Source organism: Schistocerca piceifrons, chromosome X (genome assembly GCF_021461385.2).
Source record: "Schistocerca piceifrons isolate TAMUIC-IGC-003096 chromosome X, iqSchPice1.1, whole genome shotgun sequence".
In the NCBI taxonomy this organism is placed as follows: Eukaryota; Metazoa; Arthropoda; class Insecta; order Orthoptera; family Acrididae; genus Schistocerca; species Schistocerca piceifrons.
The window spans coordinates 427,080,088-427,104,380 of NC_060149.1; the positions used below are offsets into that span (position 1 = coordinate 427,080,088).

The following is a 24,293-nucleotide window of genomic DNA, read 5'->3' on the forward strand; positions in this document are numbered from 1 at the left end:
TCAAGTAAACTGTTTCTGGGACATTTACTGATAGTTTGATTTTATAATGTCCATAAAATATACAGCAACTGGCAGTTCTTTTTATTGAAGCATTGTCTTCCAGTATACTCCTAACACAGGCATACTTACAAGTTATGTGCTAAATGGCAATTCCGTTCTTTGAAAGTCACTCTAAAGATAGTGATGACAGTCAAATTATGATATATACAAGGAGACCTAAAGTGGTGAAAATCAGAGTAACATGTTGTGAAACATTACAAAATCTAGAATTCTTTAAGCAATTCTGCCTAACAAAACCACCAGTTTGCTTAGTCCTTGGTATTACATGAGATCAAACTCAGTACAAAACACAAGGGTACATTCTGGTTCTGTGTTATTATGATTTTAATTATTCTTTTTGGCTCATCTATAAGGTTTCTTAAAACTTTACAAATCTAAGAATCTTTGACAAATCTAAGACTGCAAGTTACATTTTCATTTCAGAAATAATGCTGTATCACTGATTAGCCAACTACATCTAACCCTAAGATTTTATGCTTTAGGAAGCATGCTAATTGCACTTGGTGGTTACATACGAATTAGCACGGTAACTGCTTCTCAAATATTAAAAAGAATAAGCAGTGCTATTGCAAGATTAGCAAAAGATGAAATTGACAGTACTAAATTAAACTTCTTTCGTACTGCAATATTGCCTAAAGTTTTGGGTGCATTAGATTGCATCCACATAAGAATTTAATCACCCGGAGTCAACCATGTTTAGGAAGAGAACAGATTATTTTTCTATAAATGTATTAGCACTGGTCAATGCAGAGCTACTTATCACTGACATTGTTGCAAGATGACTTGGTTCAACACATGATAATAACATTTTGAAGAATAATAGGTTAAGGGCACACTTAGAAAGAGGAGACTTTAAGGGCTCATGGATATTAGGCAACACCACTTGATGTACCCAGAAACAAAGCAGAGAGGCTCTATAATGAATCTCACTGATACGCCCTCTAAACCTGCTGGGCAGAACAGGTAATTAGGATTGTGGAAAGGGCCAAATAAGGTTGGGGTCAGTTCCACCTTCTAATTGTAATTTATTGCAATTTAATGACACATTTACAGCCAAAGTGACACATAGCCAAACATTTACCAAATGCAACTCTTTCATGGCTGAGGGTCTCCAAACAAGAAATCTTAAAAACCAACAAGATAAAAATGCAGTTAAAATAGCAAATAAAATAATTAAAAAAAAAAAAGAAATCACAGCTAGATGGAAAGCCTCAAGGCAAAGTAGATAGAACAAACATATCCAAAGAGCAATACAATGGTTGAAGGCCACAATTAAATTTCCAAAATTTTAAAATATATTACCATAATCTTTTAAAGGAAGAAGGCCACAATGTTTAAGCTTGAAAGATAATTTTAAGAATAAGTTGCAAGGCTCAAAGCCCACAGTTAATTTTCCAATTTTTTAAAAAATATAACCATAAGCCTTAAATTTTAAATAGCTGAAAACAGATAATTAAACACCACTGGGAAAGACAATAAAGACAACGGCACTCAGAAGCCTCCAGGGAGGTCGGTCTGCCCTCATTCACTTAGGTCAGACAGGTGGTGAGCCCAACTACACTTGATCCATCAGAACCCAACCAAGGGACAGCCATGGACCAATCGACACAAAGACTTGCTTGCCATCAATTGGTACATGAGAATTCAAACACAAAATGTTACAGCCATGGTTATCCACAATCAAATATGTCTATGTATTAAGCTGTCAAAACTACCCACAGTGTTGGGCAGCAACAACAGGTGAAGAAAGGACGCTGCCTGAAATTACGTTAGTGGCCAGGGCAGGTAACCGGAACACTAACAGCTGCAAGGCAGAAAATTCCTCTGGTGCACTCGAATTGTAGTCAATCATTATAGTTAACTGCACCACATGGCAGCTAAATTGCAGCAACAGAAACACTCAGTGTTGCTCACAGGGAAACCTCCCCAAGAGCGAACCACCGAAGCGAACCACCAGAACATGAATGGACATGGCTTGGGTAGTTGAAACCACTACTCAACTTTGACATCCTGGGTTGGTGAACCACGAAGCTCGTAGCGATCGGACAGCTCCACACATGCTCCGACACTGTGCAGGGATTGCCAGCAAACCCAGCTGACTGCACCGCATGGAGATAACTTCCCTGGTCCATAGCAACTGACCGACTGGCCGCAGAATGCCAACAACACCTAAAATAATCATCAGTGGAGATAACACACACACACACACGCACACACACACACACACACACACACACACACACACACACACACACACACACACACAGGCGAGCCTGCACTACTGCCACATTGCAAATCCCTGAGTGGCAGGTCTGGACTGCACTCCAGACATGTTCCAACAGACTGGCAGCCCAAACTCAGGACCTGAACTCTTTACAACAGACAACCACATGGGAAGTAATAGCAGTCGAGCAAAGATACTACAAGAACTGCAAACGCCGCTCATTGTCAGGCAAAGCAGCAACTCACTGACAGTAGTAATTTAAATTAATGTTGTGAAGTGGAAGTACGTTAAAAACAGGGTGTAAAATACATGGTGCTGGCAACACGAGCCACGTACAGCACACTCACACTCATAGTAGAAATGTATTAGAAAGGTGTTTTGGTATTTGCAAGTGAAGAATTCCAGTGTTATCACTAGACTTGAGAGTTAAATTACAAACAACTGTGATTATTATTGTTGAATGTGCTGTATTACTCAATATAGCTCAGAAACAAGGAGAAAATGAGCCTCCTCTGGCGTCAAATACCACCTTAGAAACTTATAAAATTCATACTTCAGCCTCTGCAGAGAACATTCAGCAGGCTATGGTGAGAACTGCATTGATTGAATCTATTTTGCACAACTGTGAAATTGTATCTTGTTGCAACAGAAAAACAATTTTTGACATCTGTAATTACACAGTTTATTCAAAAAATTAAATGCAGTAATATGCTATAACAATATAAAAGATATTCATTTGCAAATCTTTGTCTTTTTTTCAAATTTATTTTCTTGTTAATTAGTTCCATTTTCTGTTCATGTTGTTGTCACCCCTACTCATGGCTTTCTATTTCCCACTCATGTCTTTCCTCCACCATTTATGCTTCTCTTTAGCTTGCTGTTCTTTTTATGCATAAAACACATTCCTGCTGAACAAAGTGTCTTTATTAGACTCCTCTGTTTTCCTTTTCCTAGGTCTACCCTCAACCATTAGTTTGGAACTCTTAACAGATTTGAGGTGTACAGGTGATCTGGATGACCACATGTGTTTTTCAATCTGCTTCCCCATCTTTTAAAAAATAATAGTTTCATTTATAGGATCGTTATTGGCCTCAGAGAGGCTGTAGGGTTTTACAGATCCACCACTCATTCCTTTCATAATATCTGAAATTAAAATATAAAATTAGCTAACTATTGACCAATTTAGCCCTCTTTTAGAAACAAAACTCATAACAGCTTGGAAGAAGACAAATTTAAAAACTAAATCCACTAGCTAATAAACTGTGCTGTTGCAAAGAAGTGACATATTCACTGAAACCTGATAATATGCAAAGAAAATCCCTCTTTTTCTGAAATGAACTGATGTTTATGCTATCATTAAAGGTGAGACCTTTCATAGACTCTAGGTAAGTCTGAAATCATTTTTGATATCATTAACATGTGTATTGCATGTCTATACAGAAATATGAGTTTTCATTCAAATGACATTGCTTTTGTATTAGAGGGGACCAAGGTATGGATTAGTAGTTCAGTTAATTTTAATATTTGAAAGTAAATTGTACTGCTGCTATGAAACAGTCTGCTGATTACTATGTGCTAATTCAAAGGATGTATTACTCCAACTGCAATGATCTGCCTGTACATTACAGGTGTTACCACCACAAATTTAAATGTGTAAAAAACTGTTATGGATCACGATATCTTAGGCAAGAACTTTATTGTCATTCCCTTCTTTATTCAGAAAAATGCATATGAATATAGTATTACAACATCACGTTAAAAGTAGTTTTACACGAGAGAGAAAGAAAATAAGTATACTCTGTCATTTACTATCACTTAAAATCTTAAGTATTCTCCAGTACCTAGATACTACCAATTTAAATGTGAAATACACAAATAGCAACCTGTATGAGACCTAAGATTAAAGGCAGTTTCTCAGTGGTGAATGGATGTTTGGCTAGTTAGAGGGAAAACAGTCTATTTGGTGCAAAGAGGCTAACAACTAGTGTACATGTGACAAATCAAACTAGTACTCCAGAACACTACAACACCTGTGATCCATTTCAGAAATATTTTATCATTCTGTTGAAAATGGTTAACATTCCAAACTCCTGTTGTGTGCATACCTTCTGAAGTCCTCATAACTGTAAATTTGAATGTGAATGCTAGGATGGTAATACACAGCTCACGGGTCAATGTCTAGAACCATATTCTTCTTGAATTCAATGCACACAAAATATATTTTTAATTGAGTGGGATGTTTAGATTTTTCTCATATCTTGGAGATGATATGCCAGATCAGTCAGCACATCAGCACATCATGTTATAGCGATTCGACATGCTCGGGAGGCCCTACACAATATTAGGCAGGAGTATCAGTTTCTTTGGCTCATCAGTGTGTGTGTGTGTGTGTGTGTGTGTGTGTGTGTCTATATATATATATATATATATATATATATATATATATATATATATATATATATATATATATATATATATATATATATACACTCCTGGAAATTGAAATAAGAACACCGTGAATTCATTGTCCCAGGAAGGGGAAACTTTATTGACACATTCCTGGGGTCAGATACATCACATGATCACACTGACAGAACCACAGGCACATAGACACAGGCAACACAGCATGCACAATGTCGGCACTAGTACAGTGTATATCCACCTTTCGCAGCAATGCAAGCTGCTATTCTCCCATGGAGACGATCGTAGAGATGCTGGAGGTAGTCCTGTGGAACGGCTTGCCATGCCATTTCCACCTGGCGCCTCAGTTGGACCAGCGTTCGTGCTGGACGTGCAGACCGCGTGAGACGACGCTTCATCCAGTCCCAAACATACTCAATGGGGGACAGATCCGGAGATCTTGCTGGCCAGGGTAGTTGACTTACACCTTCTAGAGCACGTTGGGTGGCACGGGATACATGCGGACGTGCATTGTCCTGTTGGAACAGCAAGTTCCCTTGCCGGTCTAGGAATGGTAGAACGATGGGTTCGATGACGGTTTGGATGTACCGTGCACTATTCAGTGTCCCCTCGACGATCACCAGTGGTGTACGGCCAGTGTAGGAGATCGCTCCCCACACCATGATGCCGGGTGTTGGCCCTGTGTGCCTCGGTCGTATGCACTCCTGATTGTGGCGCTCACCTGCACTGCGCCAAACACGCATACGACCATCATTGGCACCAAGGCAGAAGCGACTCTCATCGCTGAAGACGACACGTCTCCATTCGTCCCTCCATTCACGCCTGTCGCGACACCACTGGAGGCGGGCTGCACGATGTTGGGGCGTGAGCGGAAGACGGCCTAACGGTGTGCGGGACCGTAGCCCAGCTTCATGGAGACGGTTGCGAATGGTCCTCGCCGATACCCCAGGAGCAACAGTGTCCCTAATTTGCTGGGAAGTGGCGGTGCGGTCCCCTACGGCACTGCGTAGGATCCTACGGTCTTGGCGTGCATCCGTGCGTCGCTGCGGTCCGGTCCCAGGTCGACGGGCACGTGCACCTTCCGCCGACCACTGGCGACAACATCGATGTACTGTGGAGACCTCACGCCCCACGTGTTGAGCAATTGGGCGGTACGTCCACCCGGCCTCCCGCATGCCCACTATACGCCCTCGCTCAAAGTCCGTCAACTGCACATACGGTTCACGTCCACGCTGTCGCGGCATGCTACCAGTGTTAAAGACTGCGATGGAGCTCCGTATGCCACGGCAAACTGGCTGACACTGACGGCGGCGGTGCACAAATGCTGCGCAGCTAGCGCCATTCGACGGCCAACACCGCGGTTCCTGGTGTGTCCGCTGTGCCGTGCGTGTGATCATAGCTTGTACAGCCCTCTCGCAGTGTCCGGAGCAAGTATGGTGGGTCTGACACACCGGTGTCAATGTGTTCTTTTTTCCATTTCCAGGAGTGTATATATATATATATATATATGGTGGAGAAAAATTTGGCCATGAAATTTTAACCCTGGATAGCAGATGCCAATAGGAAGCAAAATTACTAATGTTTTGTAGGTCGACAACACACAATTTTTAAACTATGGAAACTTGGTGCCATGCACTCAGATTGGCTGCAGGATTGCCCTGTTGCTGAATGCTCTGGACAACGCATCACCGGAATGCTTTGCCTGCTGGAGATCAGGATGTATCCAAGGTTACATGCTCGGTGGTAGCACGCCAGCCTTCCACTCTGGGGGTGAATCTGCCTGGGTCATGACACGTCCACTGTAGTATCATGATAAGATGTACCAGCAACAAATCCGTCAAAAGATGTTAGTTCATGTACAGAGACTCTTTTGCAAATTGTGTTGGACCTGAAAAGGGCCTTTTTTGTATCTTGGAAATTGTTTACTTAAAGCAGATGCTTGAACTGGCGACCCTCCGATGCCACACAAGCTTGGTAATGTCAAACGGTGTTTTAACAAACTCTTTCAAAGATTCCTGGCTTTCCCTGATGTGATTGGCAGCATGTTGAATCCAACCTATTAATTCCTCCGCATTTCTAGATGGTTCACTTCCAGGTGGGGGAAGTAGAACCTTGAAGAATCCCCACAGGAAAAAGTCTGGTGCCGTGTGTCTGGTGATCATGGCGGCCATGTCCTATGAGCACCTCTGCCAATTACCCAGCCATCAAAGAGTTTATTTAAATATCCACACACAGCATGACTGTTATGTGCGGGTGCCCCACCATGCTGCAACCACATAGATAACCCTATGTCCAGGAGAACATTTTCTAGCATGCCAAATTTCTTGCAAAAAGTGAAGGTAATTTGCCCTGGTAAGTCGAGGAGGTACACAGACCAGTCCAATAAGATGGTCACCCACAATTCCTGCCCAACTGTTGAGTGAAAATAATTCCTGGTGTCTGTGGACATACGTGAGGTGAGGATTTCCCGTTGCCCAGTAATGAACATTTTGAGTGTTATAAAGACCATCCCGATGGAAAGTGCACTCATGGGTAAACAACTTAATGGCGGGGAAGTTGGGATCTCGTGCAACATGTCACAGAAACCACCAGCAAAACCCTAGCCTGTGTTCATAGTCCACCACAGGATTTAGGTCTTGGACTGGGTGGAAACTAAATGGATGCTGGCCATCATCCCTCAAAACCTCACACACTAACCGATGAGAGACTACCATGTCGTGTCGAACCTCTCAAGTACTTGTTGTAGGTGCCCAATCGAAGTGCTCAAGAACAGTCTCTTCAAATGCAGCATGCCAAAGTGTTTGAGGTCTTCCAGTATCACCATAAGATTCTGCTAAAATGCCTCTTTTTGCCAAGTCGCTGGTGAATTGCTGTAAATGTTTGGAACATTTTGGAAATTTGTGGTAAGTTCTATGGGACAAACTGCTCAGGTTATCAGTCCCTAGTCTTACACACTACTTAATCTAACATAAACCAACTTATGCTAAGGACAACCCATGCCCGCCCGGTTGGCCATGCGGTCTAACGCACGGCTTTCTGGGCGGGAAGGAGCGCCTGGTCCCCAGCACGAATCCGCCCGGCGGATTTGTGTCAAGGTCCAGTGAACCGGCCAGTCTGTGAATGGTTTTTAGGCGGTTTTCCATCTGCCTCAGCAAATGTGGGCTGGTTCACCTTCTTCCACCTCAGTTACACTATGTTGGCGATTGCTGCGCAAACAAGTTCTCCACATATGCGTACCCCACCATTACTATACCACACAAACATAGGGGTTACACTCGTCTGGTGTGAGACGTGCCCCGGGGGGGCGTCCACTGGGGGTCGAACCGCACAATACCCCTGGGTTCGGTGTGGGGCAGCAAAGGGGTGAAGTGGACTGCCTTAGTCGTTGTGGGGTTGTGGACCACTACGGCTGTGGTGGGGACGGAGCCTCTCCATCGTTTCTAGGCCCCCGGTTAACATACAATACAATACAATACAATACAAAGGACAACACACACATCCATGCCCGAGGGAGGACTTGAACCTTTGACGAGGGGAAACTGCATGAACCATGGCAAGGCACCTCAGACTGCATGCCTACCCCATGCGGCTGTAAACATTTGTGGGTGTGGGTGGCGTTTTGCTGAGTACCATTCCTTATACAACCATCGAGCTTCATGCGCATTATCATCAGCTAGTCCATAAAACAGAAAGCATATCTCATTGTTCTTCAAACAGATCTGTGCTGCCATGCTTACTGTATGACTAAATCACAGGTGACATGTGTGTGTTCTGAAGTGAAACTTACATGTGAATGCCTCTGACGTGGGGTGGAGACAAACAGCAAGACATATTCGACAAATGTGCATATCACATTGGGACAGTGACAGGGCGAGGGACATTTTTATGTGTGAGGCAACAACCATAGCACTCACTCACTCACTCACACAAACACACACACACACACACACACACACACACACACACACACACACGCATACATACACACACACACAAACACACACGCACACTGCACTATATTAGCCAGGTGTATCCGTGTGTGTGTGTGTGTGTGTGTGTGTGTGTGTGTGTGTATTTGCCCACACGAGCATGCAGAAGTGCTGCAACAGGACATGGCATGGACTCGACTAATGTTTGAAGTAGTGCTGGAGGAAATTGACAGCATGAATCCTGCAGGGCTGTCCATAAATTTGTAAGAAAACTACACAGTGCATCAAAAGAATTTATAATTCCAATTTGTTTGCCTTGGAGAGGGACATCCAATGATACCACACTCCACACCCACCCTACCCTGTGCATGGATGGCGGAGGGGCAACTTTGAAATCTTCAATGGGAACCCACGGTTTTTATTGTAGATTATGATTCTATGGCAAAATCTACATAATTCTGTTTTAAGGATTTTCTTCGTTTTGCCACAGATGGCGCTGTAACTGAAGGAACAGAAACAGGTACACAATCATAATCTACGATTTGCTACTCGATGACCCTTGAATATCCAGTGGCACGGGTGACCCCACCTCCATGCTGTGAGGGTAATGTAGGCCAGTATTTCATAATTTCTAATTGGAAACGCCATTAACAACATTGTATACCTCCGAATATCAAACAGGGGACTACTCGACACACCACTGGGGCTGTGGCTCGAGGCAAACACTACTCTACTTTTCCAATTAGAATAAGTGGTCAAGCGTAGTACTACCAACTTCAATACACTTAGTTATCTGCTTTTCAAATTATCTGCGGAAATGTCAGCACAGGCGTTTCTGATGTGGTCGATCATGTCTTCATGGCCTGTTGGCACTTGCTGGTACATGTTATCTTTTAAAAATCCCCAAAAAAATAAATACGGTGACGTAATGGGCCAATTGATAGGGCCACCTCTGCCGATCCACCAACGAGTGTAAGCATAGTGTAACAGCTACCACGATTCAATTGCGTAATACGCTGGGCATCTATCATGGTATGGATGATACTTATGAAAATGCAGTATTGTGACGGATAAGCACATGGCAATTACACAGTGATTCAGTTTGACCCCAGGGAGTAACCTACGGTATACCGGAATCACTGTGTAATTGCCAGGCGCTTATCTCTGGGGAGTGGTGCACTGACGCTAATACAGCTATTTTATTAGCTTCTCCTGTAACACATTTCCTTCGTTTCTTTTTTAGGGCTGTACGCTGCCATCAGACACAAAGGCGTTCACAACCTTGTGAAATAACAAAAGAGAACAAGCTTTCTCTGGAAAATACTCGCCATACAAGACAACAGCAGCCTAACCATTTGTCTTACATTCTTCATAAATCAGGATCACTTCAATTTTTTCTTCTGCGACTGCAACAGTCAGCGATTACTTGCACTGTTGCTCTCGAAGTGATAAGTACGTGTGCACACGGTAAACACTGGGCAACTATTGCGATGTTTAAGAGCCGTTAGCCATACAGTATGACCACTTCACTTACAGACAGAGGAGCATTTTTCACTCAGAAAGAGGTGCGGCGTTGCACACCTTACAAGTGAAGTAAAAAGTTTTCTGCGTCGTTGGAAATGCGAAACACTTCAAGGCATTTGGCATAGCATTTTGGCACCACGCTTTGGTGATCATCTGCTTCCAAACCACAATAAAGACATCAATTTTGCACATTTAGAGCCATCTCTAACAGCTTCAGTTGCCAAAACTTTCTTGCACCAGATGTATTTACGCCTTTGGTGAGTGACATTCATACAGCCCGCTTATTCAAATAGGTAATGACAAATAATTCGCAGCTCTAAACATCTTTCTGCCTTGAATGTTCCATTTCAGCCAACCTGAAGTCCCTGAAGGTCAGTTCATCGAACACAAACAAGTAATACCACGACCTACAAAAAGTTTTTGAATAATGACAGGTAATTTTCACCTTCCCCATTTTGCTGTAGCAAGGAACCCAAATACTTTGTCTCTTTTAGCTTCACGTTGACTGCAAACAAGCACCAGTGATTGCCATTTACATATACTGGAATGAAAATCCTTACAAAATCATTGAGATTCTTCTGACATACAGGATTATTTCTACAATTACTTCCTTCCCAAATACTGTCAGCTATCTGAAAGCCAATGTAGAAACCTTTCTCATCGTCCCGAAAAATAATTCCTGCACAACAGTCTATAACAACATTTGTCTGCCAGTTGTTATCGAAGAGAGATTTATAATACTCTCTTCACAAGATCTGTTCTTTTTGTGGCTCAACCATGTTACGGTAAAAAGTAACTGATAAAATACACATCGCATCTGTTTTCGTAGTGGACTGGATACTTGAGCAAGCCGTTCTTTAAATATACTGTTACACATTCACGAACGTTATTACTTCCTGCACCTGATTTGTGTGACATCAAAATTTTGCCTGAAATAAGAAAATTTTGTCTTCTTTTTTTTCTTTGCCGGATTTTCTCTGCAGTTAGCCCATCATTATTTTCAAATTGCTTCTGTCTTCTCTTCTCTTTTGACTCTCCTGCAACTTCGTCCACTGAATGGAACACATTGATTTTAAAGTCTCTGAAAGCAGACCGTACTTTGGTCTCCGTGATCTCTAAAATCCGTCCGACTTTACTGAAGTTACGGAGTGGTCCGCATTGATCTGCCCGAACCAGTTCTCCTCCTCTGTCTTCTCCGCCTGGCTGGAGATCTACGGCAATTCCATACCACAGAGGCACAAGTGGCACATTTCTCCTTAAAATAGGCGTAACAGAATCTTCATCGTGGAACGGCTTCTGGGTAGTATTAGTTTCAAGTACGGGAAGATGGGGGAATTACGCGCATGTGGGTAATCCCACGCAGGCTGATTTACGAAGTTTGAATGGCGCAAGCTGTTCCCAGTTGGTGCTACACCCTGCCGGCAGGAGTAACAACTACTATGCGGCTTATACCAGCCATTTTCCGGAGGCATTGTTGGAGTAGTGAAATATTGTTTATTTTCGGCGTGTCTCATGTAATTTTGGTCAGCCGTATTTTGCAAGGTAAGTGCTACTATAAGTTGCTTTAATGCAATTCTTGCGTATCAACTACTAACCCTAGATGAAACCTTTAATTTAATTGTGGATTTGTCCCGCTATTTGAATTAGGTGCCGAGTTATGCTTAGGTTAGTCATCGAACTTACAGTGGGGTAATGCCACGCAGCTGTTGAAGTGTGTGGTATTCCCCCTTGCAGGTTATATTTTCAATACTAACGAGTTTTTTTTTTAAATCTCAAATGGGTAGATATTATAAAAGAAAAACCCAGAAAGCAAAATGGACGCAAGAGGAACTTTGTAAGGCTCTTGATGCCATCAAATCTGGAAGAAAAATAAGATAAGTCTCAAGAGCTTTCTGGATTGATGAAGCTACTCTGCGAACGAGAATGAACGTTAAAAATACCGAGGGTCCAAAACTTGAAAGATACCCAACATTTTCGACAGAACAGGAAAATGAGATTAGGGATCATGTCATTACAATGGCATTACATGCATGCAGCTGCGAAAGATTGCATTTGAGTGTGCAGAGGCTAACAACATTGCAAACAATTTTGATGAGTCATCTAGGTTAGCTGTAAAGGATTGGGTAGCTCTGTTTTTAAAAAGAAACCCAAATATTAGCATAAGAAAACCTGAAGTAACTAGCATTAACAGAATACAGGCATTTAATGAAGAAGAGGTTAATGCATATTTTGAAAACTTAGAACATGTCTTTGATAAATATTAATTTAAAGAGGGGCGAGTGTTCAACGTCGATGAAACAGGCATAAATACAAAAGCCCGAGAGAATTTCGGCTCCTAAAGGTGTTAAACAAATAGGTGGGGCCATGTCTTGGGAAAGGGGTAAAAACGTGGCTTTTTCAGAAGATGTCTGTTTAGTTTGTAGAGAGTTTGGGAAGGACAGAGAACTATGGTACCGATGTATTTCTTGTAGCAGATGGAGTCATGAAGAATGTAGTGGCTGGAACACTCCAAAAGGTTACATGTGCGATCTTTGCTGTATGGTATGAGAAAATGAACTCTTTTCACATAAAAAAATGTAAAAAACGAAAATTATAAGATATGTTTCTAGAATTACATTATTTCGTTCTTAAATATACTGTTTACTATTTGTAGTACCTAATAAACAAATAAAAATAGCAAGTATTGTACATTTTTATGGTTTGTTTGTTTTACGTGTTATTACCCAGTACTTTGCGTGTCATTACCCTCAGGGGTGGGGAATACCACGCATTTGCACTTTTTTTTATTTTAATGTTCAAATTTAAGGTACAGTTTATAACTATTTACAGACGATTGGAATATGTGGAGAAATGTCCATTGTATGGTATGTACTTATTTTCGTAAGTTTTAATGACGTAACGAATGGTTCACATCGATTTTTCCTTAGGTGCGTGTATTTCCCCCACTCTCCCCTAATATTTGTTTTCTTATTTCTTCTACATTCGTTTTGAAAAGCCAATAAAATCTACTGCATTCGTATAACGGTTGATACTGGCATATGATCTTCAGACTCGCTTCCGGAGGTACCTGTGGAGTTAACAGCGAATGGTCATTAGTGTGAAACTGCTTCAGCACACCGAACGGTTCTTGTACACGTGACGTCATTGCACAGTTCATCAACACGATGACGGAATGCTGAAAAATTCAGAGCAGTTCTTGACACTTCTTTGGAGAAACCCACCATAATAAACTTTTTGTTGCACTTTGGAAGCCCTCGTTTCTTGAGATGCACAGATCTAATCCTCATGAAATGAGCACAGCAAACATGGAATGTAGCTGAACACTGATGCTAGAAAGAGGCAGTACCTGATACGATGTCACTGTACAGGATGTCCAAGTATACCTCCAAGTTCACACCACAAAATTTCTCTAATATAGCATATATATGAGTCCAGTTCCAACCCACTACGATCCTAGACATGGCTGACCAATTGACGCCTCCTTTAGCACAATATTATTTAGAACATCCAAAAAAAGATGCAGTTAAATTAGTGTCATGGGTAGCACTTACCATTTCGAGCACAGGTAGAATTCTTCTGTAAATATTTGTTACTTCAGTGTAGTAATAAATTATGTTTCCCTCCTCTCCTGGCTGGCCGCGATCTACGCACCATTTTGCGTCGAAGTACAAAGTTGCATTCCGTGTTGCTCTTAACAGAGTAACCTGTTCAGAGCAAAGCGTGAAGACCTGAAGCGGCAACGATACACGCTGAATGTACTTGTCCTCTGCATTTAGACTGAGGTACCGTAATACCACACCCACATAATCGTTCTTATCCAAAACACGATTACAAAAAGCTGCCGATCTGGCTTCGTGCAAAACACATAATTTCCATGCATCTTGCATATTACTGCTCAGAGCAAGATTTTCCATCATGTCTTTCTGGATACGTCTTAGAGCATAGAATTGTTTTACCTGATGTGTGTGGTTTCCAATTTTATGTGTCGTAGTCACATAAAAACTTTTCATACTTTCACTCTCGACACCTTTGAGAGCATAGAACTGTTTACCTGATTTGTGTCATTTCCGATTACATCAGTTGTAGCCCACATAAACGAGGATTTCGTTGTTAAGAACGCAGCCGAACTTTAAAGTCGTTGAGTTGCTATATTTGTAATTTGTATAGCAAACATAATTGTAATACGGTTGGTATTGTGTCTTCCGTTCGTGTAGTCCTTTAAAACACGTGACACAAGGTAACTTCATCTCAGTAAGCTTTGGTCTAAGGGCCGTCAAGAACCTCTCTTTATCAATGTTTTGCGTACTTTGAAGACCACAGGTAATAAATACTAAATCAACCATGACTACTTCATTATTAAATGACGCTGATTGATTATTCCGATTAGATATTGCATTCACTTCTTTTTGGTGGCCTTTCGCCTTTTGTTGTATTCCATCCATATTTTTCTCCCACCATTTATGAAGTCGTCGCACAATTATCTTTCTAGCAGGATGCCTCGCAATACTGGTGACTTCCTCGAAGCCAGAGAGGGCTCCAGCATCATTGAAGTCAACGTCTTCATAGCTCACGTCCTGTCTTTTAATCCTGCGCGATATGAAATGCGGCATAGCCAACGTCCGAAAATCCTTTGAAAGGCATTACGTTGTAGTATCTCATTTTAACATCACCAACCTACACTGGTAATAGTCTCCGTACATCCATTTTTGAGAGAAGGTTCGGGACCTCGGCTGTTCAGTACAGAATGCCAAATTAAACACCTTTCAGCCATCTAAATGTCCGCCCCTGGTAGCAGAGTGATCAGCGCTACGGAATGTCATACCTAACGGCCCGAGTTCGATTCCCGGCTGGGTCGGAGGTTTTCTCCTCTCAGGGACTGGGTGTTGTGTTGTCCTTATCACCTTAATTTCATCTCCATCGACATGCAAGTCACCGAAGAAGCGTCAACTCAAAAGACTTGCACCAGGCGAACTGTCTACCCTACGGGAGGCCCTAGCCACACGGCATTTCGAGCCGTCTAAATTTCCAAATTGTTATTTTGTTGGTCTGCCAGCTACGGCGATATATTACGCCATCTTCAGGACCCCTGACCGACGTGTAGGAAGATTCCAGCCTTGGTTCCAGTCAAAATGGGAGCCAGCATTCAAGGACTGGTATCTGTAGATTTCTGCTTGAGACAGCGGTAGCTTCAGACATCACCCTAGTCAGCAGATGATGTTTGAAGTGATCGCTGTCTCAAGCAGAAATCTACAGAGACCAGTCTTAGAATGCTGGCCCCTATTTTGACCGGAAGCGGGGTTGGAATCTTCCTATACGTCGGTCAGGAGGCCCGAACATGGTGTAATATATTGTCGAAACTGGCAGCTCAATAAAATAACATCTTGGAAATTTAGACGCCTGAAAGGTGTTTGATTTAACATTCTACATTGGAAATGTCACACAGGAAGCATGCAAACAGCACACGCAGCGTCGGGGCACAAGCAAATGCCCTCAGTGGACGGTGAGCTTTCTGTTCGGTTCCATGTATAGCGAGTCCAGCTCTGGGGATTGGCACGCTCCAGTGGAAAGACATCCTCAATCTGATTGGGTGCTCTGCCAGTTCAAGAAACTGTTCCAAAAATATGCAGAAGTTAGTGACTTAAAAGGTACGTGTCTTGGATATGAAAAGAAGATGCAAGTTTAAGGAAAGAACTATCTCCTTTACACAGTGGAACTAGAACTTTTTCAAAGTCAAAATAACCTGCTTCTGTTTGCTGTACCTGAAAATGATGTTAAACACAAAGACAACCTGCTCAAACAGGTTGCACATGAAAACTATATTGATAGGAGCCATAGGGTGCGACGAAGAGTACAAGACGCTACAAAACCTTGGTCATTAATTAAAAAGTTTGTCTCATACCGAATAAAGGCGGAGATCTTTAGCCAGAAGAAACAAATTACCGAGAACTGGTGTAACAATAAGATAGGATCTGACATTCGAACGGCTGAAGAATTTCAATAACGTCATATCGTATTTCGGCCTTCAGAATAAGTAGACCAAGAATGGAAAAATAATTATTGAGACCGCAGTGAGGAAAAAACTTGCTAATTTTAAATAAAGCAGCACGAGCGAAACTGTAAACTAACAGCGTCTGTCTTTGTTTTGCTAGTGAACTACTGTAATGTCTTTTAATTCCTGGGTTAGTATTTTGGATCTGTAATAATTTTGTAATTATTTTTGTATTTGTACCTTCTACTGTTTTTACATTAAACTTAACTATTGTCATTTCTTAATTTTTTTTTGCTACCAACACGTCCAACTATTTTTATTTTTGTTTATTACTATTTGTTGTAAATGAATACTTTGCTGAAACTTCTTCTTAACTTCAAATTGAAAAGTTACAGACATTGTCGTAGTAGTAATTTCAAATTGAATCATAGTGTGCTAACATTGTAATTATTAAGTCTTTTTTTCTCTGCTAGCAGCGTAGACGCTACAAATAATACCTCTCATTCTACATTCCGTTGCTATGGCTGTTTCAGAAAGAGAATTAACGCGTCCATAATTGCCTCTTTACTTCCAGTATTCCTTCTAGATTTCCAAACCTCTATAATCTCTTCTTCAGAGTCTGTGAGACGCGCAGTATAATGGTCTCTGAGCTACGCCGATACCCAGAAATGTGGATCATTGTCCTCCGCCACAGGTAGGTTAAATAACAGCCACCAATAGGCCGCACGGAAGTAAGCTGCTAAGAGGACACGCCAATACAAATACTTGTCGAGCATTACGAAGAACTTACCCATCTTCTCTAAATAAGGAGTGTACTGTGTATGCAGCAACTGACGTATTCCGGCGCCGGATATTTATTTAGTTACTGACCTCCGAAGTTAGATACCGAATGCACCTATTACCTATTTCTTGCGATATTCATTTACCGTTACACTCGTAATCGGACAGTTAATCTGGCTTCCCGTTTTGTTATTAAACTAAATAAGGAATTTAGTGTGCATGATGCAAGTAGATATTGCGACGGCCAATATTTATTTAGTTATTGAGATCCGAAGCCGGCACCGAGGGCATCAAACGCGTATTTTCTGCCGTATTCGGCTGCCCATATTTCGTTATCGGACCCGCTGTTGGGACTTTATGTTTCGTTATTGAACTAAAGGAGGAATGTACTCCGGATGCTGCACGAATGGTACAGTGAAAAAGGGGGGGGGGGGATCAGTTAGGAGTAAAAGACGTATCCCCCGCCACCCACCATTAGCTGGCTTGGGAGGGATGATGCAGATATATGTGTAGATGTATATACAGTCAGTGCAGAATTCATCAGATAAATTGTAACGTTATTGAAGCACAGTTTTTAGAAGCACTGTTGAAGGATAAGTAGTAGCTCTAACAAATCACCAAAACAAAATGATTAAGTGTGGCACATAGTGCAGTTTATATTTACTTCATACGCCTCCACAAACACACTGTCTTTCAAATATCCATAAAAAAATTACAGAGCAATATTTCGCTTATGAGAACACGACAAGTACCCTAACCCCAATTTCCCACAAACTTCACTGCATCTAAGAGGAGTCAAAATAAGCTGACACATGTCTTGACTTATCAGTAAATGATCAACCATTCCTGAGGAAATGATGATCACAGTTTTCAGTGTAATTTAAATACCTTTCAGGGGATGGTAATCGCAGTCGGAATGGTGCTGCAGTTTTAATCCGCCAGGAAGTTTCATATCAGTGCACACTCCGCTGTAAACTGAAAATTTCATTTTGGAAAGATCCCCCAGGCTGTGGCTAAGCCATGTCTTCGCATTATCCTTTCTTCCAGGAGTGGTAGTTCTGCAATTTTCGCAGGAGAGCTTCTGTGAAGTTTGTAAGGTAGGAGACGAGGTACTGGCGGAAGTAAAGCTGTGAGGACGGGGTGTGAGTCATGCTTGGATAGCTCAGATGGTAGAGCACTTGCCCACGAAAGGCAAAGGTCCCAAATTCGAGTCTCTGTCCGGCTCACAGTTTTAATCTGCCAGGAAGTTTTATATGAAATCATTTTATGCATCCACATTGGTAATACCCTATTAGCAGGTATAGCTGTCACATTGAAAATTATGCAAAAATCTAATTAATGGCTTCATTAATGAATGAAATGCCAGGCTGGGCTAGCACTTGGATGGGTGACCATCCTGTCTGCTGAGCGCTGTTGGCAAGCGTGGTGCATTCAGCCCTTTTGAGACAAACTGAGGAGCTACTTCATTGAGAATTAGTGGCTCCAGTCTTGGAAACTGACATACGGCCAGGAGAGCGGTGTTCTGACCACATGCCCCTCCATATCCGCATCCGGTGAGGCCTACGGGCTGAGGGTGACACGGTGGCCGCTCGGTACCGCTGGGCCTTCATGGCCTGTTCGGGAGGATTTTAGTTTTTTAATTAATGAAATAGGCCACCTTGTGCATAAAAATTAGGTTAACAAAAGTATATGGCAAAGATTGGAATCTAACAAGAACAGAGGCCACACCAGCAATGGAAAATGTAACTACTTCTGAACATCAATGTTAATTGTCTTGTAAGTTACTTAATTTTGCAGAATTTTAACTATATTACTGAAAAGTCAGAACGCAATTCTCTATAATATGTGGTGTCACTAAATTTATAAATATGTATTAGCACAAACAATATTTGCTAAATCTTATTGCAATCAAAAGTTCAGTTAGCTATATCTTTCGATTAGCAACACTTCCCTTTAAAATTACATACATTAGAAGAATGAGCACAGAAAAAATTAGTGTCGTATGAATTATGTAAGCAACTGTATCCATGTAATATAAAGGTCAGGGAAAATATTTTAGATATTATCAGGAGCTGAAATCATAACAAATGGAGTAATTCCAACTAGCTATGTCTCAAACTGTTTGGTAATGAGGTAGGCATTATGGAGAGGCTATTGAAGAACTGGTTGATGTGTTTGAAGCAGAAGTTAGGCTTTGAGCAGTGGGTAGTAGGAGTTGGTTAACTAGGCTGGGACTACTTTCAGTGGCCTCACAGTAACCAGTTACAATGGAGTATTGAGAGTACAGTTAGGTTTGTGGACTTCAGGAAGAATTTTAAATGTGGATGTCCTAAGGAACTGAGCAGTCATTGGAGACCATACTGCCCTTCTGTAAAAGGGTCCCTACCAGAAGGTTTCTAATTGAAGGTATAAATTAATTGGGAAAAACATTCTTGCACACAATTATTGTGCTTCACACTATCAGCATGAAACATTTTTCTTTTATTTTTGGTTTCAATTCTGCCATATTTCATAAAATCTTCCTTTGTTGCTCCATTATAGATAGAAGTGAAAATCATAAATTTTATCTGTTGTAGCAGTTACTTAAATGGTAAAGTAAAAGTCATAAATATTTAGTTGACTCCATTATGGATCACAACAGCAATAGATAAATAGGCTTCACTTTAAGTTCTCTCTACAACAAAATTCTAGGAAACTCCTAGTTGTTTTTCAAGATATTGTCTTTCCCTCTTTTCTGTAAAAGAGAAAATACAAGTCTTTGCCTTAAAGTAAAATAGTTGCAAACAATTTTAATAAAATAATGCCCTTATTTTTATTTTGGTCTTCATTTATAAACAACAAAACAACAAATATTCAAAATTATTTATATATAATGAAATACTGTAACACAATATAGCAATTATTTTACAGTTACTGAACTAACAGCAGATTTGTATGTGCTTGGAAAGCATACTAAGGCAACAATTTAAGTCACACACACACACACACACACACACACACACACACACACACACACACACACACACACACACACGAACACACACACTTTAATTTACATGCGTCATGCATACTTCAGCCACTTTAAATTCTCTCACATTTTAACGATTATTAGATGAGTCTAATACACGTTTCTAGGCACATATCTCCATCTAGTGATCTAAAATTCTCATATTTCCTGATACAATTTTATTTTCAAGTAAAGCTCCTGATGGGATATCAATCCTATCACCATGGTTTGCAATGATGATGACAGTGCCCTGAAATCAGACAGGAAAATTTGTTAAGGCAGTTATAAGTAAATGGATTACAATAAAGAACTTATATTGTAGTAATTTCAAAAGATAACACTATTAACATAAAAACATTCATAGCACGAATAATTAATTTTTGAACACAGTTGGCTGAAGATTTTCAATAAAATGTATAAATTTCACATAAACTGCTTAACAATTTTACTTGCCGTCCAGTTATGGAAAAGGTAAGACACAAGACTGACAGGTAAGAAAAAACAACTATCTTCAGAGATCACAGTAATTTTTTAGTGCAAATAACATTGTGTAGGTTCCTAAAGGTTCAACACTATGCGAATTATTGATGTTCCACAACATCAAATGTTAAAAAATGTTGACTGATAGATGAATACATTAGGATTCCTTCTTTTTTTCATAACTAAATACAAACAAAATTATTTTGGCAAGGATATTAACTGGGGTATTAGTATCATATGGGAACGGGTGTTGGCATTAGAAACTATGCCAATGTAAAACAGAAAATGCAGCAAAAACATACACAATTAGAGGACCTGATAGTAAAAAGCAGGTACTAAAGCACAGACATTTTAGAAATGGAACAGCAAATTGGGATGTACTTTTGAAGCTTTTAGAATCACAAATAGCTAGAACAGAAAATTAACAATCATATAAATTAAGATAGAATGCTAATCATCACGTACAGCAGGCACTGAGTGGCAGACAGATAGAGTGTACAGTATTGGATATTATTGAGTGACAAATAAAGTTCTTAACCATATACACACAACTCACATCATATGGCCAACAGTGGCTATGTGTGTGAGAGTTTTTACATCTGATGAAAGGCTTTGTCGAATAGCTGAATGATATCCAATAGTCTATTTTTAAATGTGGCTGTCTGTCAGTCAACATCTCCTCTGTGCGGTGAGTTGCAATGTATCTTAATTCATATTATTATTATTCCATTCAAGATTTTTCACTGTTAGAATAGGGTGGGTAGGCGCGTGCGCAGTGGGGTGTATGTGTGTGCGCATGTGCATGCGCACGTTCGTCTATTTTCGACAAAGGCCTTGTTGGCTGAAAGCTTATATTTTGATAGTCATTTTGTTGTGCCTATCTGTGATTCAGCAGATCCGCTATATGGTGAGTGGCAACTTTCCTTTTCATAATATTGTTAAAGTTCCATCCTGGATTTTCCATTGTTTAGTTAACTGTTATCCATTACAAACATAGATGGAATTCCATGACTGGTATACAGTTTTAGCTACTAATACAATCACTGAAATAATTCACTTTCAATTTTTTGTTTAGTTACAAAACATAAATGGTATGGAGTTGGTAACCACTCATATTCAGGTACTCAAAATAAGCATTTTTTTATTTGTGTTTGTCCAAAGGGCTCATACTCATGGTCATCCCACTGTGTTTCATGCATTGGTATGGCCATTAAGATGACCCCTAAACACATGCATATGTAAAACCCACATTTTCCAAACATCTGCAGATGTTTTATTATGAAACATATCCTTAATAGACAGAGTGGTGACAATAAATGGGAGGGGGTTGCATAGAGATGGGGTCATGTCAAGGTGCCATTTTTCCATGACACAGCCAAATTTCTAACACAGCCATAAGACTAAAATAAATCTGCTCCATGCAGACACTGATAACAGTGTGGTTAATTGAAATACACTTAAGGGTAATACACAGTTGATCCAACACCAATCTGGGCAAAGTATTCCGCTGTTGAGCCAAGCATGAACTTCTAGGAAATGCATCATTCAGTCCACAAAACAACAGAAAATCTCAATTTAAATGCATTTCTATTCTGTAATTCGTTGTCAAAGCTACAAAATATTATCTGATCAAACCTGTCTCATGGGGAATTAGATCACTCCTCTTATATTTGTGGCTTCATTATTTGTGGATTCAATCATTCACTAAATTAATTTCACTGGCCTGTATACAAAACCCACATTGTAGTCATGGAATATGAATAAGCATTGTTTCATGATTCACCACTGCACCGTTTGCATGCAACTGACTTTACTTTAATAGTAGCATGGCTTGTGTGACACATCAATCCTGTTGCTTCATCATCCCAGCCACACAGATCACTCAGGTGGATAATATATTGTTGGTGTGTTTACACTGTTTCAGTGCTGCTCTATTGTTCCTCTAACTTGCACAAGTGTGTTGAGAACACTGCACTTCTGTATGTGAATTACATTAATCATTCCATCTATTAGAATACCATCCAAAAATGGTTTGAAGTTAAAAGCTATTTCATGTCTTCAGTTTAGTAAAAATGCATAATTTATTACAGCACAAATGCTGCATATGTTGGTCGCATTTTTCCGTACTGAATCCACTGCAAAGAGTATAATAGTTCTGAGAGAGGATATAAAATAATATTTTCAGTAATCTTCTACAACTTCTGTAAACTAGATTTTATGAAACATTTCTTTTTCTCTACCAGAACTGAAATTCTTGACAGATATATTACTAGGATTCTGATATCAATGAATTCTGTATTTGTCAGAAATTGTTGGAACACATACCTCACAAACACCCGGGGAGAGCTGTACTATTCCAGAACCAAAAATGTCACAATTTCTTATTCAAAAAATTCAATGTCTGTCTCTCAATGGTTAACAATACTATGGAAACACACAGGCCAATATTTTATGAATCCCTTATGACTCATAATCAAGTTAAAATAAATTATAAATATCTTCAATGTCTCAAAAGATATCTGAACTGAAGAATTCCAAAGAACAGAGAGACTAGTACTGCTTGTTGCCTAATGGTGCCATACTAAACTACTGCAAGAAACAGACAATATTTGCTCATGGCCTGTTGAACTGCAGTAGATGTCATGTGAATTATGCTATGGATGCTGTAGTTGGCATGCTGCAAAGTGCTGCAGTGAATATCTTAGCTCCGTGTGAACTGTCGCTTTTAGTATGTGCACCTGCCACACTCACAAAAACACACTCCTGTGGCCTTGACCTTATTAGGATGTGAGTAATCGAAAAATGGGTAAGATTTTTCAAGAAATAAGATATTTTCTGGTTGTTTTGTTGTGTGAAACATTTACAGTCATTTATCCTTGCTGAGATAATCAGAAGTCTGGTACAGACTTAAGTATCCAACTGTTTAACAGCTATGGGTTGTTTATTTACTTCATGTGTGACTAAAATCACATAACTAAAATAGGTGTAGGCAGAAACTGAGCAGAACTGACGTACAGAAATTTTTTTATACACTCAGTAGAAAAACTGCAAGAAAGGCAAACAACATTCATACAAAAGAGGGCTAACCTGTCCAACAGATGCAAGCACTTTAGGGCCCAGCTAAAGCTAGGTGCTCAGACAGATAGTAAACTGTCTTGTTCAAAGATGTAATGCTGCTATTTTTAGTATTCAAACAGTATCTTAGGTAAGTGATTATTCGACACGAAAATTAGCCTACTTTGCTTATTTTCATTCACGTATGTCATATGGTATTATATTTTGGGGTAACTCTTCCCGTTCTCAAAGGATACTTTTGGCTCAGTAATGGGTTGGCCTCTCAAAATACAGGGTGTTACAAAAAGGTATGGTCAAACTTTCAGGAAACATTCCTCACACACAAATAAAGAAAAGATGTTATGTGGACATGTGTCCGGAAACGCTTAATTTCCATATTAGAGCTGATTTTAGTTTCGTCAGTATGTACTGTACTTCCTCGATTCGGTGCCAATTAGCCCAACTGAAGGAAGGTAATGTTGACTTTGGTGCTTGTGTTGACATGCGACTCATTGCTCTACAGTACTAGCATTAAGCACGTCAGTACGTAGCATCATCACGAACGTGGTTTTGCAGCCAGTGCAGTGTTTACAAATGCGGAGTTGGCAGATGCCCATTTGATGTATGGATTAGCACGGGGCAATAGCCGTGGCGTGGTACGTTTGTATCGAGACAGATTTCCAGAACGAAGGTGTCCCGACAGGAAGACGTTCGAAGTAATTGATTGGTGTCTTAGGGAGCATGGAACATTCCAGCCTATGACTTGTGACTGGGGAAGACCTAGAACGATGAGGCCACCTTCAATGGATGAGGCAATTCTTCGTG

The 24,293-nt window shown here is 40.5% G+C and overlaps 1 protein-coding gene across 2 annotated transcripts in view; it reads right to left on the minus strand.

The window, feature by feature from the left end:
* Positions 1-19,714: 19,714 nt before the first annotated feature.
* LOC124721407 (UTP--glucose-1-phosphate uridylyltransferase-like) overlaps positions 19,715-24,293 on the minus strand; it is a 159,834-nt gene continuing 155,255 nt past the window's right edge. For both annotated transcript variants that reach the window (XM_047246356.1, XM_047246355.1), the window contains exon 11: positions 19,715-20,184. In XM_047246356.1, coding sequence (XP_047102312.1) covers positions 20,077-20,184 — 108 coding nt within the window. In that variant the 3' untranslated portion in view covers positions 19,715-20,076. The remainder of the gene's footprint in view (positions 20,185-24,293) is intronic.